The 14,117-nt window shown below is 45.9% G+C and overlaps 1 protein-coding gene across 1 annotated transcript in view; it reads right to left on the bottom strand.

The window, feature by feature from the left end:
- LOC139381245 (ankyrin-3-like) overlaps window positions 1-14,117 on the bottom strand; it is a 201,276-nt gene that overhangs the window by 31,449 nt on the left and 155,710 nt on the right. Inside the window, exon 38 of the mRNA XM_071124721.1 lies at window positions 8,152-14,115. Coding sequence (XP_070980822.1) covers window positions 8,152-14,115 — 5,964 coding nt within the window. The remainder of the gene's footprint in view (window positions 1-8,151; window positions 14,116-14,117) is intronic.

The following is a 14,117-nucleotide window of genomic DNA, read 5'->3' as shown; positions in this document are numbered from 1 at the left end:
TCTGGATGTAGTAGTAGACCTGGATGTAGTAGTAGACCTGGATGTAGTAGTGGTCCTGGATGTAGTAGTAACTCTGGATGTAGTAGTAAATCTGGATGTAGTAGTAAATCTGGATGTAGTAGTGGTCCTGGATGTAGTAGTAAATCTGGATGTAGTAGAACATTTGGATGTAGTAGTAGACCTGGATGTAGTAGTAGACCTGGATGTAGTAGTAAATCTGTATGTAGTAGTACATCTGGATGTAGTAGTAAATCTGGATGTAGTAGAACATTTGGATGTAGTAGTGGTCCTGGATGTAGTAGTAGACCTGGATGTAGTAGTAGACCTGGATGTAGTAGTGGTCCTGGATGTAGTAGTAACTCTGGATGTAGTATTAGACCTGGATGTAGTAGTAACTCTGGATGTAGTAGTAAATCTGGATGTAGTAGTAAATCTGGATGTAGTAGTAACTCTGGATGTAGTAGTAAATCTGGATGTAGTATTAGACCTGGATGTAGTAGTAACTCTGGATGTAGTAGTAAATCTGGATGTAGTAGTAAATCTGGATGTAGTAGTAACTCTGGATGTAGTAGTAGACCTGGATGTAGTAGTAAATCTGGATGTAGTAGTGGTCCTGGATGTAGTAGTAACTCTGGATGTAGTAGTAAATCTGGATGTAGTAGTAGACCTGGATGTAGTAGTACATCTGGATGTAGTAGTGGACCTGGATGTAGTATTAGACCTGGATGTAGTAGTAACTCTGGATGTAGTAGTAAATCTGGATGTAGTAGTAAATCTGGATGTAGTAGTAACTCTGGATGTAGTAGTAAATCTGGATGTAGTAGTAAATCTGGATGTAGTAGTGGTCCTGGATGTAGTAGTAAATCTGGATGTAGTAGTAAATCTGGATGTAGTAGTAGACCTGGATGTAGTAGTACATCTGGATGTAGTAGTAAATCTGGATGTAGTAGTACATCTGGATGTAGTAGTGGTCCTGGATGTAGTAGTAGACCTGGATGTAGTAGTAAATCTGGATGTAGTAGTAGACCTGGATGTAGTAGTAAATCTGGATGTAGTAGTGGACCTGGATGTAGTAGTAAATCTGGATGTAGTAGTAGACCTGGATGTAGTAGTAAATCTGGATGTAGTAGTGGACCTGGATGTAGTAGTAAATCTGGATATAGTAGTAGACCTGGATGTAGTAGTAAATCTGGATGTAGTAGTAAATCTGGATGTAGTAGTGGTCCTGGATGTAGTAGTAAATCTGGATGTAGTAGTAAATCTGGATGTAGTAGTAGACCTGGATGTAGTAGTAAATCTGGATGTAGTAGTACATCTGGATGTAGTAGTAGACCTGGATGTAGTAGTACATCTGGATGTAGTAGTAAATCTGGATGTAGTAGTAGACCTGGATGTAGTAGTAAATCTGGATGTAGTAGTGGACCTGGATGTAGTAGTAGACCTGGATGTAGTAGTAGACCTGGGTGTAGTGGTAAATCTGGATGTAGTAGTAGACCTGGATGTAGTAGTAGACCTGGATGTAGTAGTGGTCCTGGATGTAGTAGTAACTCTGGATGTAGTAGTAAATCTGTATGTAGTAGTAAATCTGGATGTAGTAGTGGTCCTGGATGTAGTAGTAAATCTGGATGTAGTAGAACATTTGGACGTAGTAGTAGACCTGGATGTAGTAGTAGACCTGGATGTAGTAGTAAATCTGTATGTAGTAGTACATCTGGATGTAGTAGTAAATCTGGATGTAGTAGAACATTTGGATGTAGTAGTGGTCCTGGATGTAGTAGTAGACCTGGATGTAGTAGTAGACCTGGATGTAGTAGTGGTCCTGGATGTAGTAGTAACTCTGGATGTAGTATTAGACCTGGATGTAGTAGTAACTCTGGATGTAGTAGTAAATCTGGATGTAGTAGTAAATCTGGATGTAGTAGTAACTCTGGATGTAGTAGTAAATCTGGATGTAGTATTAGACCTGGATGTAGTAGTAACTCTGGATGTAGTAGTAAATCTGGATGTAGTAGTAAATCTGGATGTAGTAGTAACTCTGGATGTAGTAGTAGACCTGCATGTAGTAGTAAATCTGGATGTAGTAGTGGTCCTGGATGTAGTAGTAACTCTGGATGTAGTAGTAAATCTGGATGTAGTAGTAGACCTGGATGTAGTAGTACATCTGGATGTAGTAGTGGACCTGGATGTAGTATTAGACCTGGATGTAGTAGTAACTCTGGATGTAGTAGTAAATCTGGATGTAGTAGTAAATCTGGATGTAGTAGTAACTCTGGATGTAGTAGTAAATCTGGATGTAGTAGTAAATCTGGATGTAGTAGTATACCTGGATGTAGTAGTAAATCTGGATGTAGTAGTACATCTGGATGTAGTAGTAGACCTGGATGTAGTAGTAAATCTGGATGTTGTAGTAAATCTGGATGTAGTAGTAGACCTGGATGTAGTAGTAAATCTGGATGTAGTAGTGGACCTGGATGTAGTAGTAGACCTGGATGTAGTAGTAGACCTGGATGTAGTGGTAAATCTGGATGTAGTAGTAGACCTGGATGTAGTAGTAGACCTGGATGTAGTAGTGGTCCTGGATGTAGTAGTAACTCTGGATGTAGTAGTAAATCTGTATGTAGTAGTAAATCTGGATGTAGTAGTGGTCCTGGATGTAGTAGTAAATCTGGATGTAGTAGAACATTTGGATGTAGTAGTAGACCTGGATGTAGTAGTAGACCTGGATGTAGTAGTAAATCTGTATGTAGTAGTACATCTGGATGTAGTAGTAAATCTGGATGTAGTAGAACATTTGGATGCAGTAGTGGTCCTGGATGTAGTAGTAGACCTGGATGTAGTAGTAGACCTGGATGTAGTAGTGGTCCTGGATGTAGTAGTAACTCTGGATGTAGTATTAGACCTGGATGTAGTAGTAACTCTGGATGTAGTAGTAAATCTGGATGTAGTAGTAAATCTGGATGTAGTAGTAACTCTGGATGTAGTAGTAGACCTGGATGTAGTAGTAAATCTGGATGTAGTAGTGGTCCTGGATGTAGTAGTAACTCTGGATGTAGTAGTAAATCTGGATGTAGTAGTAGACCTGGATGTAGTAGTACATCTGGATGTAGTAGTGGACCTGGATGTAGTATTAGACCTGGATGTAGTAGTAACTCTGGATGTAGTAGTAAATCTGGATGTAGTAGTAAATCTGGATGTAGTAGTAACTCTGGATGTAGTAGTAAATCTGGATGTAGTAGTAAATCTGGATGTAGTAGTGGTCCTGGATGTAGTAGTAAATCTGGATGTAGTAGTAAATCTGGATGTAGTAGTAGACCTGGATGTAGTAGTACATCTGGATGTAGTAGTAAATCTGGATGTAGTAGTACATCTGGATGTAGTAGTGGTCCTGGATGTAGTAGTAAATCTGGATGTAGTAGTAAATCTGGATGTAGTAGTAGACCTGGATGTAGTAGTAAATCTGGATGTAGTAGTAGACCTGGATGTAGTAGTAACTCTGGATGTAGTAGTACATCTGGATGTAGTAGTAAATCTGGATGTAGTAGTAAATCTGGATGTAGTAGTAAATCTGGATGTAGTAGTAACTCTGGATGTAGTAGTAAATCTGGATGTAGTATTAGACCTGGATGTAGTAGTAACTCTGGATGTAGTAGTACATCTGGATGTAGTAGTAGACCTGGATGTAGTAGTGGTCCTGGATGTAGTAGTGGTCCTGGATGTAGTAGTAAATCTGGATGTAGTAGTAAATCTGGATGTAGTAGTACATCTGGATGTAGTAGTAGACCTGGATGTAGTAGTGGTCCTGGATGTAGTAGTAAATCTGGATGTAGTAGTAAATCTGGATGTAGTAGTAAATCTGGATGTAGTAGTAGACCTGGATGTAGTTGTACATCTGGATGTAGTAGTAAATCTGGATGTAGTAGTAGACCTGGATGTAGTAGTAAATCTGGATGTAGTAGTAGACCTGGATGTAGTAGTAACTCTGGATGTAGTAGTAAATCTGGATGTAGTAGTAGACCTGGATGTAGTTGTACATCTGGATGTAGTAGTAAATCTGGATGTAGTAGTAGACCTGGATGTAGTAGTAAATCTGGATCTAGTAGTAGACCTGGATGTAGTAGTAACTCTGGATGTAGTAGTAAATCTGGATGTAGTAGTAGACCTGGATGTAGTAGTACATCTGGATGTAGTAGTAAATCTGGATGTAGTAGTAGACCTGGATGTAGTAGTAAATCTGGATGTAGTAGTAGACCTGGATGTAGTAGTAACTCTGGATGTAGTAGTACATCTGGATGTAGTAGTACATCTGGATGTAGTAGTAAATCTGGATGTAGTAGTAAATCTGGATGTAGTAGTAGACCTGGATGTAGTAGTAGACCTGGATGTAGTAGTGGTCCTGGATGTAGTAGTAACTCTGGATGTAGTAGTAAATCTGGATGTAGTAGTAGACCTGGATGTAGTAGTAGACCTGGATGTAGTAGTAAATCTGGATGTAGTAGTAAATCTGGATGTAGTAGTAGTCCTGGATGTAGTAGTAACTCTGGATGTAGTAGTAAATCTGGATGTAGTAGTAGACCTGGATGTAGTAGTAGACCTGGATGTAGTAGTAAATCTGGATGTAGTAGTAGACCTGGATGTAGTAGTAAATCTGGATGTAGTAGTGGTCCTGGATGTAGTAGTAGACCTGGATGTAGTAGTACATCTGGATGTAGTAGTAAATCTGGATGTAGTAGTAGACCTGGATGTAGTAGTAAATCTGGATGTAGTAGTAGACCTGGATGTAGTAGTAACTCTGGATGTAGTAGTACATCTGGATGTAGTAGTACATCTGGATGTAGTAGTAAATCTGGATGTAGTAGTAAATCTGGATGTAGTAGTAGACCTGGATGTAGTTGTAAATCTTGATGTAGTAGTGGTCCTGGATGTAGTAGTAGACCTGGATGTAGTAGTAAATCTGGATGTAGTAGTAAATCTGGATGTAGTAGTACATCTGGATGTAGTAGTAGACCTGGATGTAGTAGTAGACCTGGATGTAGTAGTAAATCTGGATGTAGTAGTAAATCTGGATGTAGTAGTAAATCTGGATGTAGTAGTAAATTTGGATGTAGTAGTAAATCTGGATGTAGTAGTAAATCTGGATGTAGTAGTAAATCTGGATGTAGTAGTAACTCTGGATGTAGTAGTGGTCCTGGATGTAGTAGTAAATCTGGATGTAGTAGTAGACCTGGATGTAGTAGTAGACCTGGATGTAGTAGTAGACCTGGATGTAGTAGTAAATCTGGATGTAGTAGTAAATCTGGATGTAGTAGTAAATCTGGATGTAGTAGTAGACCTGGATGTAGTAGTAAATCTGGATGTAGTAGTAAATCTGGATGTAGTAGTAAATCTGGATGTAGTAGTAGACCTGGATGTAGTAGTACATCTGGATGTAGTAGTAGACCTGGATGTAGTAGTAAATCTGGATGTAGTAGTAGACCTGGATGTAGTAGTAGACCTGGATGTAGTAGTAAATCTGGATGTAGTAGTAGACCTGGATGTAGTAGTAAATCTGGATGTAGTAGTGGTCCTGGATGTAGTAGTAAATCTGGATGTAGTAGTAGACCTGGATGTAGTAGTAGACCTTGATGTAGTAGTAGACCTGGATGTAGTAGTAGACCTGGATGTAGTTGTAAATCTGGATGTAGTAGTGGTCCTGGATGTAGTTGTAAATCTGGATGTAGTATTGGGCTTAAATATATTGAAGGAGGAGCACTGAGAGGCTTCTGATATTGATGTGATATCTTCATTATCAGTAAATTTTGCTCTTCATTGGCAACATGGTCTAAACTATCTACTGTCTAGCTACTTACAGATGTAGTTTTCTCACTGAAGCATGTTGTGTTCTGTCCTGCTATTGAACTGCTGATAGAGGCCACACCTGACCTGTTGTTATCTGATCTGCTGCTAGAGGCCACACCTGATCTGTTGTTATCTGATCTGCTGCTAGAGGCCACACCTGATCTGTTGTTATCTGATCTGCTGCTAGAGGCCACACCTGACCTGTTGTTATCTGATCTGCTGCTAGAGGCCACACCTGACCTGTTGTTATCTGATCTGCTGCTAGAGGCCACACCTGACCTGTCCTTAGATACACTACCTGGCACTTGGCCCATTCTACTGCTCTCCTTCACTCCCAACCTGCTTCCTCTCTGACTCTGATTCTGTCTTGATTACAAGGGAACCATCTTCACTGGAATTCACTGGTCTTTTCCTGGCAACAGGTTGTGTAACTACAAGTTTAGCATTCTGCTTTGTCACAGGAATTATTTGACTGAATATTTGAGTTATAGTTGCTTTAACTGGTAACCTGGACCTGCATATTTTCACCTGAACCAGTCCTGTACTGGTTATTGCTGGACTCTTGACAGAGACAGAGCTCTCTTTACTGTTCTCCTCCAGCCTGCTGAAGGCTGCCTCCACCCTGTTCTCTTCCACCATGTTCTCCTCCAGCCTGCTGAAGGCTGCCTCCACCCTGTTCTCCTCTACCATGTTCTCCTCCAGCCTGCTGAAGGCTGCCTCCACCCTGTTCTCCTCTACCATGTTCTCCTCCAGCCTGCTGAAGTCTGCCTCCACCCTGTTCTCCTCCAGCCTGCTGAAGGCTGCCTCCACCCTGTTCTCCTCCAGTCTCCTGAAGGCTACCTCCACCCTGTTGTCCTCCAGTATGCTGAAGGCTACCTCCACCCTGTTCTCCTCCAGTATGCTGAAAGCTGCCTCCATCCTGTTCTCCTCCAGTATGCTGAAGGCTACCTCCACCCTGTTCTCCTCCAGTCTCCTGAAGGCTACCTCCACCCTGTTCTCCTCCAGCCTGCTGAAGGCTGCCTCCACCCTGTTCTCCTCAGGTATGCTGAAAGCTGCCTCAAATCTGCTGACCTGTTGTAGAGTGGGCTCTGAGGAAGACAGCAGACTGAATACTATACTACCAGGCTGGATGAGGTTAGCATGGAGGTTAGGGGTTACCTCTGGCATGTTATGGTTGATACTGCTGTTCCCTGTTAGAGGTGCTGAACCATAGTCTAGGCTCTGGTACGTGTGTCTCTCTCTACTCCAGTCTATCTCTGTCTGTTGGGAACTGGCTGAGGCTCTAGACTCGTCTGAATCCATTGAAAGGGAAAGGGAGATACCTAGTCAGTTGTACAACTGAATGCATTCAAATGAAATGTGTCTTCCGCATTTAACCCAATCCCTCTGAATCAGAGAGGTGTGGGGGGCTGCCATAATCGATATCCACGTCTTCGGCGCCAGTGGAACACCTGCCTTAATCAGGAGCAGAATAACAGATTTTTACTTTGTCAGGGATTTGATCCAGCAACCTTTCAGTTACTGGCCCAACGCTCTAGCCACTACGCTCCTTGCCGAAGATGTCTTGAAGTCAATTTTAAGGGTGGAGAATTTAGAGGCAACATTGGAGTCTTTTGACTTGACACCATTGTTATGCTCTGAATGCCAGGGGTTGGTGTGGTGCTCTGAATGGTACTGCCAGGGGCTGGTGTGGTGCTCTGAATGGTACTGCCAGGGGCTGGTGTGGTGCTCTGAATGGTACTGCCAGGGTCTGGTGTTGTGCTCTGAATGGTACTACCAGGGGCTGGTGTGGTGCTCTGAATGGTACTGCCAGGGGCTGGTCTCGTGCTCTGAATGGAACTGCCAGGGTCTGGTGTTGTGCTCTGAATGGTACTGCCAGGGGCTGGTGTGGTGCTCTGAATGGTACTGCCAGGGGCTGGTCTCGTCCTCTGAATGGTACTGCCAGTGTCTGGTGTGGTGCTCTGAATGGTACTGCCAGGGGCTGGTGTGGTGCTCTGAATGGTACTGCCAGGGGCAGTGGTCTGAAAGACAGTCAGGGACTTGATATTCTGGAGGGGCCTCTACCCCTGGTCTTACAGGGGCCTCATTAGAGGCCTTTACGCAGTCAGGGGCTAGTCTAATTGGGGCCTCATTAGAGGCCTCTACCCAGGCAGGGGCTGGTCTAACAGGGGCTTCTATAGGGGCCTCTTCCCAGTCAGGGGCTTGTCTAACAGGGGCCTCATTAGAGGCCTTTACCCTATGTCTGTGACATGATTACAACTGACCTTATGACCTAGTCCCTTACGCCCCCTGACATCCCTTCAGAGTTATGCTCACCAATCTGAAAAAACTGCAGTCTTTCTTCAACAATATCCCGCTTGCTCATGTCAATCGCACCACTGCGAGTCATCTCAAACATCTTCCCTTCATGGAAGGGGAAAGGGTTTGGCTCGCTAGTCGGCGTGGTGCTATCATCGGTCGGGGTTCTGGCAGGGGTCGTGTCTGGGGTCGTGGCCTGTGATCTGTCGTCTGCTGCCAGTCCAAACGGCTTCGGCTCGTCGTCTTTTATCCTGGCGTCAACCACTTCATTGTCTCCTCCTATACTGGACCAGGGGTCAAAGTCCAGACCTTTAGTAGCAACAGTTTTAAACGGAGAGTCAAACGCCTCCTCTAGCTTGTAACTAAAGTACGTATCAGAAAACCCATCGTTGTCCTTCTGGCCCTGAGAGATGGCCTCATCTGTTTTTATGTCAACTGGATCACTTTTAGCTTGAGCCTTTCTGCATTCCTCCTCCGGTGTTTTTTCCTCTTCAATGGCCTCTAGTTTGGTCTGACTAAAGGAGCGGTCGCAGGACCGGAGCATGCTGTCTGAGGTCCACACGTCCTTCCTGCTGTCTGGCAGGCTGAAGGGTTTAGTGTCCATCTCACACAGACCATCATCCTCATCCTGCATGTCATATCCATCCAGGGAGTCGATCTCAGTAGCGTCAGTGTCATGAGAGAACTCTGCCGTCGTGGCGATAGAACAGTCTGTTATGGACTGGTCATTTCCATTCTGTTCAGAGTCGTACTCCTCTGTTTTACCAGCTTCATACGTTCCATTAGTTCTGTTAGTTCCTGGCTCTTTGCCATTTCTATCCTGTTTTGTGGATTTGGACCCATTCTTGAGCTCCTGCTCCTGACCCTCTGAGATCTTAAAGGTGTATTTCTTAAAGGAGATGGGCTGGAAGACAGACTCATCGTCACTAGAGTCACTGTCGTCAGTCCCGGGGGGGACTGGGGAGGGGGGCTGGACTCTGATGATGGGCTCCGTGAGGAGGTGTTTATCATGCTCTTCCTGGAGGTTGACCTCCATCATCTCCATCTCTGCCTCAGAGGAACCAGATGATCCCTTCTTCTTCTTCTCAGGGCTGGACTGCTCAGAGTCCAGGGGAGGCGGAGGGGGGAACTGGATGTATGCTACTCCTTTGTCTTTAGGTGTCTGTCCAGCCTGGTGGTTTCCATTCTTAAGGTCAGCTGCTGTGACATTAGGTGTCTCTGGTCTGAAGTCCTTGAAGGAAAATACCTGGCCCTGCTCCTCCTCTGAGGAGTCCTCAGAGACCTCTGGGATAGGGCTAGGCTGGAAGGGAGTGAAGCCCAGGATGGAGTCTGGTGTTCTGGAGGTGAGGTCATAGCTGATCTCCTCTGAGCTAGGGGTCTCTGGGGTGAGGGGACTCTTCCCTGAGCTGTCTATGAAAGATACCTGCTCTAGCGTGTCATCGTCAGGACTGGCCTGAGGCGACGAGGGCTGTTTCTGTTTGTACAGTACTCCTCCTCTGCCCTCTCTCTCTCCCTGCCTACCCACCTGGACACTAACATAGACAGGTAATGTTTTGATGCCTTTGAATTTTTCTCTGGTGGTGGTTGTCTCTGGTGCTAATCTCTCTTGTATTTCTCTTGTGCAAGTGTCACGCACATTGTTCAAGTTAGAATCTTTTGGTGCATTATCTAATATTTCAAGAGATGTGTCTGTTAGTTCTTCTGCCTTTGTAGGGCTTGTTACTGGGCTGACCTGCATTCTGTTCTTATTTAGTATGGGGATTTGGGATGTCTTTTCAAATGGCTTAGTTATTGTGTCTTGTTTTGCTTTCTCTGACTGATCGCTGTCTGTGTGACTAGACACAGACCTGACTGGGATCTGGGACTCTGTCTTTTTTCTAAGATTCTTGTTTTGTGCAACCCCATGGTCTTTAGACACAGGTTCAGAATAAGCAACCCCATGGTCTTTAGACACAGGTTCAGAATGAGCAACCCTATTGGTTGTGGGACTTGATGCAACATGTTTGGAAGGAGAATCCCTCATAGAAACGTGTTCTTTTTCCACTTCCCCACTGTTCTCCTTGGGTGTGTCATGTGTAGGACTATGTGATGGTGGCCCCTTTACACCCTTACTGATACCAATGACCTGACTCTCCTGGCTCAATGGGCTTGTTTTCTCTGATTCTTTATCAGTCTGACCTGTTAGGTGTTTTTGGGCTGTGGTGTATGGTAGGTTCTTATTAGGCAGTTTGTCTCCTGACTGTTTTGGGGCAGCTGGTGAGACAACTGACTTACTGCTATTGGAGGAAGGTCCTTTCAGTTTCTCTGGAGTCTTTTTAAATGGACTTCCTTCCTCTGTGGCCTCAGACCCTTTAGTTGTCTTTCCTCCAGTGAACAGTTGATTCATTGGCAGCTTGTTCTCCTGCAGCCTGCTGACTGGGGGTGTGGACTGTACTAGCTCAGGACTACTCTTATCTTGGTTCTGAGCCTCTGATTCGAACTTCATCCTAACAGAGCTCACTCTAGAGAAGGAGGCTTTAACCTGGTTTGGCTCAGACCGTTCCTCTGCCTTTGTCTGCTGTTTGGATGTATCCTCACTGAAGCGGGAGAGAACAGCTCTCTCTGGACTGTTGGGTAGACTAGAGGTCCTCCTCTCAGTCGTACTACTGAACAGTTTGTTCCCCCTTCCCTTGCCCCACTCCTCTCCCTCTGCCCTGGCTTTCTGCTGGGTTTTCTCTGGGCTATTACAGGTGGAGCTGGGCCCAGACCTGGTCTCCCTGGGGTCTCTCTTTGGAGGCTTTTTCTCTGGGGATTGCAGCTCGTCGTTCAGTTTCTCAGTTTTGTCACGGAAAAACTGAGAGACCTCGCTTAGTTTCTCCTCAGCTTCCTTGACAGTTTGATCCACGCGATCCTCGTAGATGAGCTTCTCTCTGTTCCTGTCCAGCTTGTCCTCAGTGAAACGCATCCACACTGCATGTTTTGGGCTGCCTGGCTCTGTGGTGTAATGCAACACTGTCACTTTGTCAAACTTGTCATCCTTATGAGAACATTTACCTGACTTAGAGGATGTATCCTTTGATGACTTGAAAGTTAACTCTTTCCTGGGCACGGCCTCTTTCTCACCGTAATCACTCTCTTCCCCATGCGACTCTGAGGTAATTTGGTGTGTTTGGTCAGCCATAGAATCTTCTGTATCAGAGTGGGATATGTCTAGTTTCTCAGAACGTAGCATCTTCTCAGCGAACCTGTAAGACTCTCCCCTGAGTTCAGAGAGCTCGTCATCGTGATACTCTACAGAGTGCTGGCTGAGCAGTTTGAGAGCTTTGTAGGAGTCATCGGCCATGAGCTGAGCGGAGCTGGGCCGGCTGTCATTGGCAGTAAGCTCCTCCCCTTCCTGCGGCGCCTCGTCGTAATCAGGCATTTCTTGGATTCTGTGGTCTCCTTTATAGAAATAAGAGTCTGGAATCTTCTTGGTCTCCCTGATAATCACCTCAGTTGGTTGGAATGTGTTTCCTTCTTTTTCTATGTGAACCTCCATTATTCTTTTGGCTTTAGTGTCATTATCAATGAACCTGGGGGTGAGTTCATCCCCTTTGACAGAGTCCTGGCCAGCCTTGTGCTCAAACAGTCCAGAAAGTTCCTTGGAGGGGTCCCTTCCGGACTGGAATGCTTTCATGATGTCTCTGACTGACATGGTCTCCTCGATCCTCTCCGAGCCGTCTTTCAGCTGCGGCTTGTGGTAAACCATGCGCGTCGTGGTGGTGATGTGGGTCTCCTCTTTGAGCCTCATGCTCTTGCTAACGACAGAGTCAGAGTCGTCACACACTTTGATCTGGAATGATTTGACTTTGTCTTTGATGGAGGCGGCGGAGGCCTCTGGTTCAATGCAGGCCGGCGATGCTGAGGCTGCCTCCTCCATCTGCACCTCACAGGGTTCGTCTGGGTGCTCGTAGCTCCTGATATGGACCACCTCGGTCCTAGTCTCGGTGATGCAGGGGGGGATGGGGTCAGTGAAGGGGGGTTTGGGCCCGGTGCTCTCTGCACTTTGGGGGGCTGAAGGAGTCTTTTCACTCCTGGTTTCAAAGCCGCTGTCTGACAGAGGACTCTTATCCTGCTCATGAGATAAGTCCTCTGGTGACTCCAATATGGTGTCAGGTCCATAATATGACTCTGCTAGTTTACATAAGTCTTTCTCAGAGGCAGAGGTACGCATGCCTGGGGGAGGCATCTTGAGTTTTTTTAGTTTCTGTTTGTCCTCCCCTTCTCTTTTTGCCTCCTCATATCTGCTCTTCATCTCGGCCATCTTAGAAAGAGAACTAGCACCTATGTCATTGGCCAGGTAGTCAACAACCTTGGCTAAATTCAACTCTTTACTGGGAATAGACTGGGGCCTAAAGGAGAGGGTGTTAGCGTCAAACGGAGGGTGAAAGAATTCCTTAGCACTTTGCTGGGCTTCCTCTAACTCATCTTTAGAGAACTCCTCCCACTCCTCCTCTACAGGCTTCCCTCTACAGGCTTGACTATCACTCACCACATCCTTGGTCAGTATCTCACTGACTTTAACTAGATCCTCCTTCACTTTCTCTACTATGGTGAAGGGTTCCTCATCCTCCATCTTAGGCTCTTTAGGGGTCTGAGACTGAACATTCCTGGCTGTTCTGGGGACAGTCTGCAAGATGGCCGTCATTCTGATCAGGTCCTCCTTCATATCGGCCACGTCTTTCAGGATGTCCTGATTGGAGGATAGGGAGGAGGGTGGGGTTAGAGTGAGCCCTGGGGGGGTGATGTAAGGAGGGGACTTCACTGCCGTCTTTGACCTGCGAGAGTCTGCAGGCGACATCTTCAGCGACCCAGGCCCTTTTTTCATTTGGGACTCGGTCGCAACATTGAGAAAAGAGTATACAGGTACAGTCATTGTATTGGATGTTGCTGAGGTGGTGGAAGAGGTTTGAGACCTCATAGAGCCGTAGACAGAAGTTGAGGTGTTAGATCTCCGTGAGGACACTGATTTGAGTGTTCCGTACCCTGAAGAGTTAAATGTCCTTTCAGCCTCATTTATAGCTGCGCTGACACTGGAAGTGGCGGCGTGAGTGTTGGTCTGTATCCTCTCCTGCAGACTGCTAGACCTATCAGAGAGCAAACAGGAGCAGGGGGAGGAGGACTGAGAAGAAGAGGCGTACTTCATGGGAGAAACTAATCCATTCACCATAGCAGAGGGTTCTGAGGAGTGGGCTGGTGAGGACAGCGAGGGGAGGGGCTTCCCCTTAGATGTAGCTGTAGTAGTGGACAGGCCAGGAATGGTTCTGACAGGGGAGGAGGATGAGGAGGACAGGCCAGGAATGGTTCTGACAGGGGAGGAGGATGAGGAGGACAGACCAGCGATGGTTCTGACAGGGGAGGAGGATGAGGAGGACAGGCCAGGAATGGTTCTGACAGGGGAGGAGGATGAAGATGACAGGACTGATTTGAAGGGTAAGGTGTACATGTTGGCTGTGCATTTGGGAGATTCGGGTTGAGTCATGGTTGATCTATCTGGAACAGACCCTGTGTTAGAGGCTGGGGTGGTCCTGGAAGAAAATGGGGTGGATAGTCCTTTAATGAAGACAGGATCTGCTCCAGGTTTAGAGGAAGAGGACACCAGACTGGCAGAGACCTGGACCGGGTACTGGGCCTGCTGTACAACAGTCTTAATAGGGGAGGCCATAGTTCTATAGGATCTGACAGGTAAAGAAGCTATGTCGCCAGAGGACTTGATTGAATGTGGCGGTGAGGCTCCGATGGTGGATTTGATTGGAGAGGCGGAGGAGAGCAACCAGGCAGACTTTAGTGGCGATGCAGATGGTGTGTTGGACGGTGAGCCGGAGAGGGAGCCCAGTCCACTCCTTGCTTGGACAGTGTGGGGAAGAGGCGCAGTCGACCATGCCTGGTAAGATCTTGTTGAAAAGACAGGTTTGTGAGTGTAACCAGCAGGCAGTGTTCTTGCTGTGCTTCGCTCAACTGTTTCT

Source organism: Oncorhynchus clarkii, chromosome 23, assembly GCF_045791955.1.
Source record: "Oncorhynchus clarkii lewisi isolate Uvic-CL-2024 chromosome 23, UVic_Ocla_1.0, whole genome shotgun sequence".
NCBI classification, from domain to species: Eukaryota; Metazoa; Chordata; class Actinopteri; order Salmoniformes; family Salmonidae; genus Oncorhynchus; species Oncorhynchus clarkii.
This window is presented reverse-complemented; position numbering and strand designations above follow the sequence as displayed.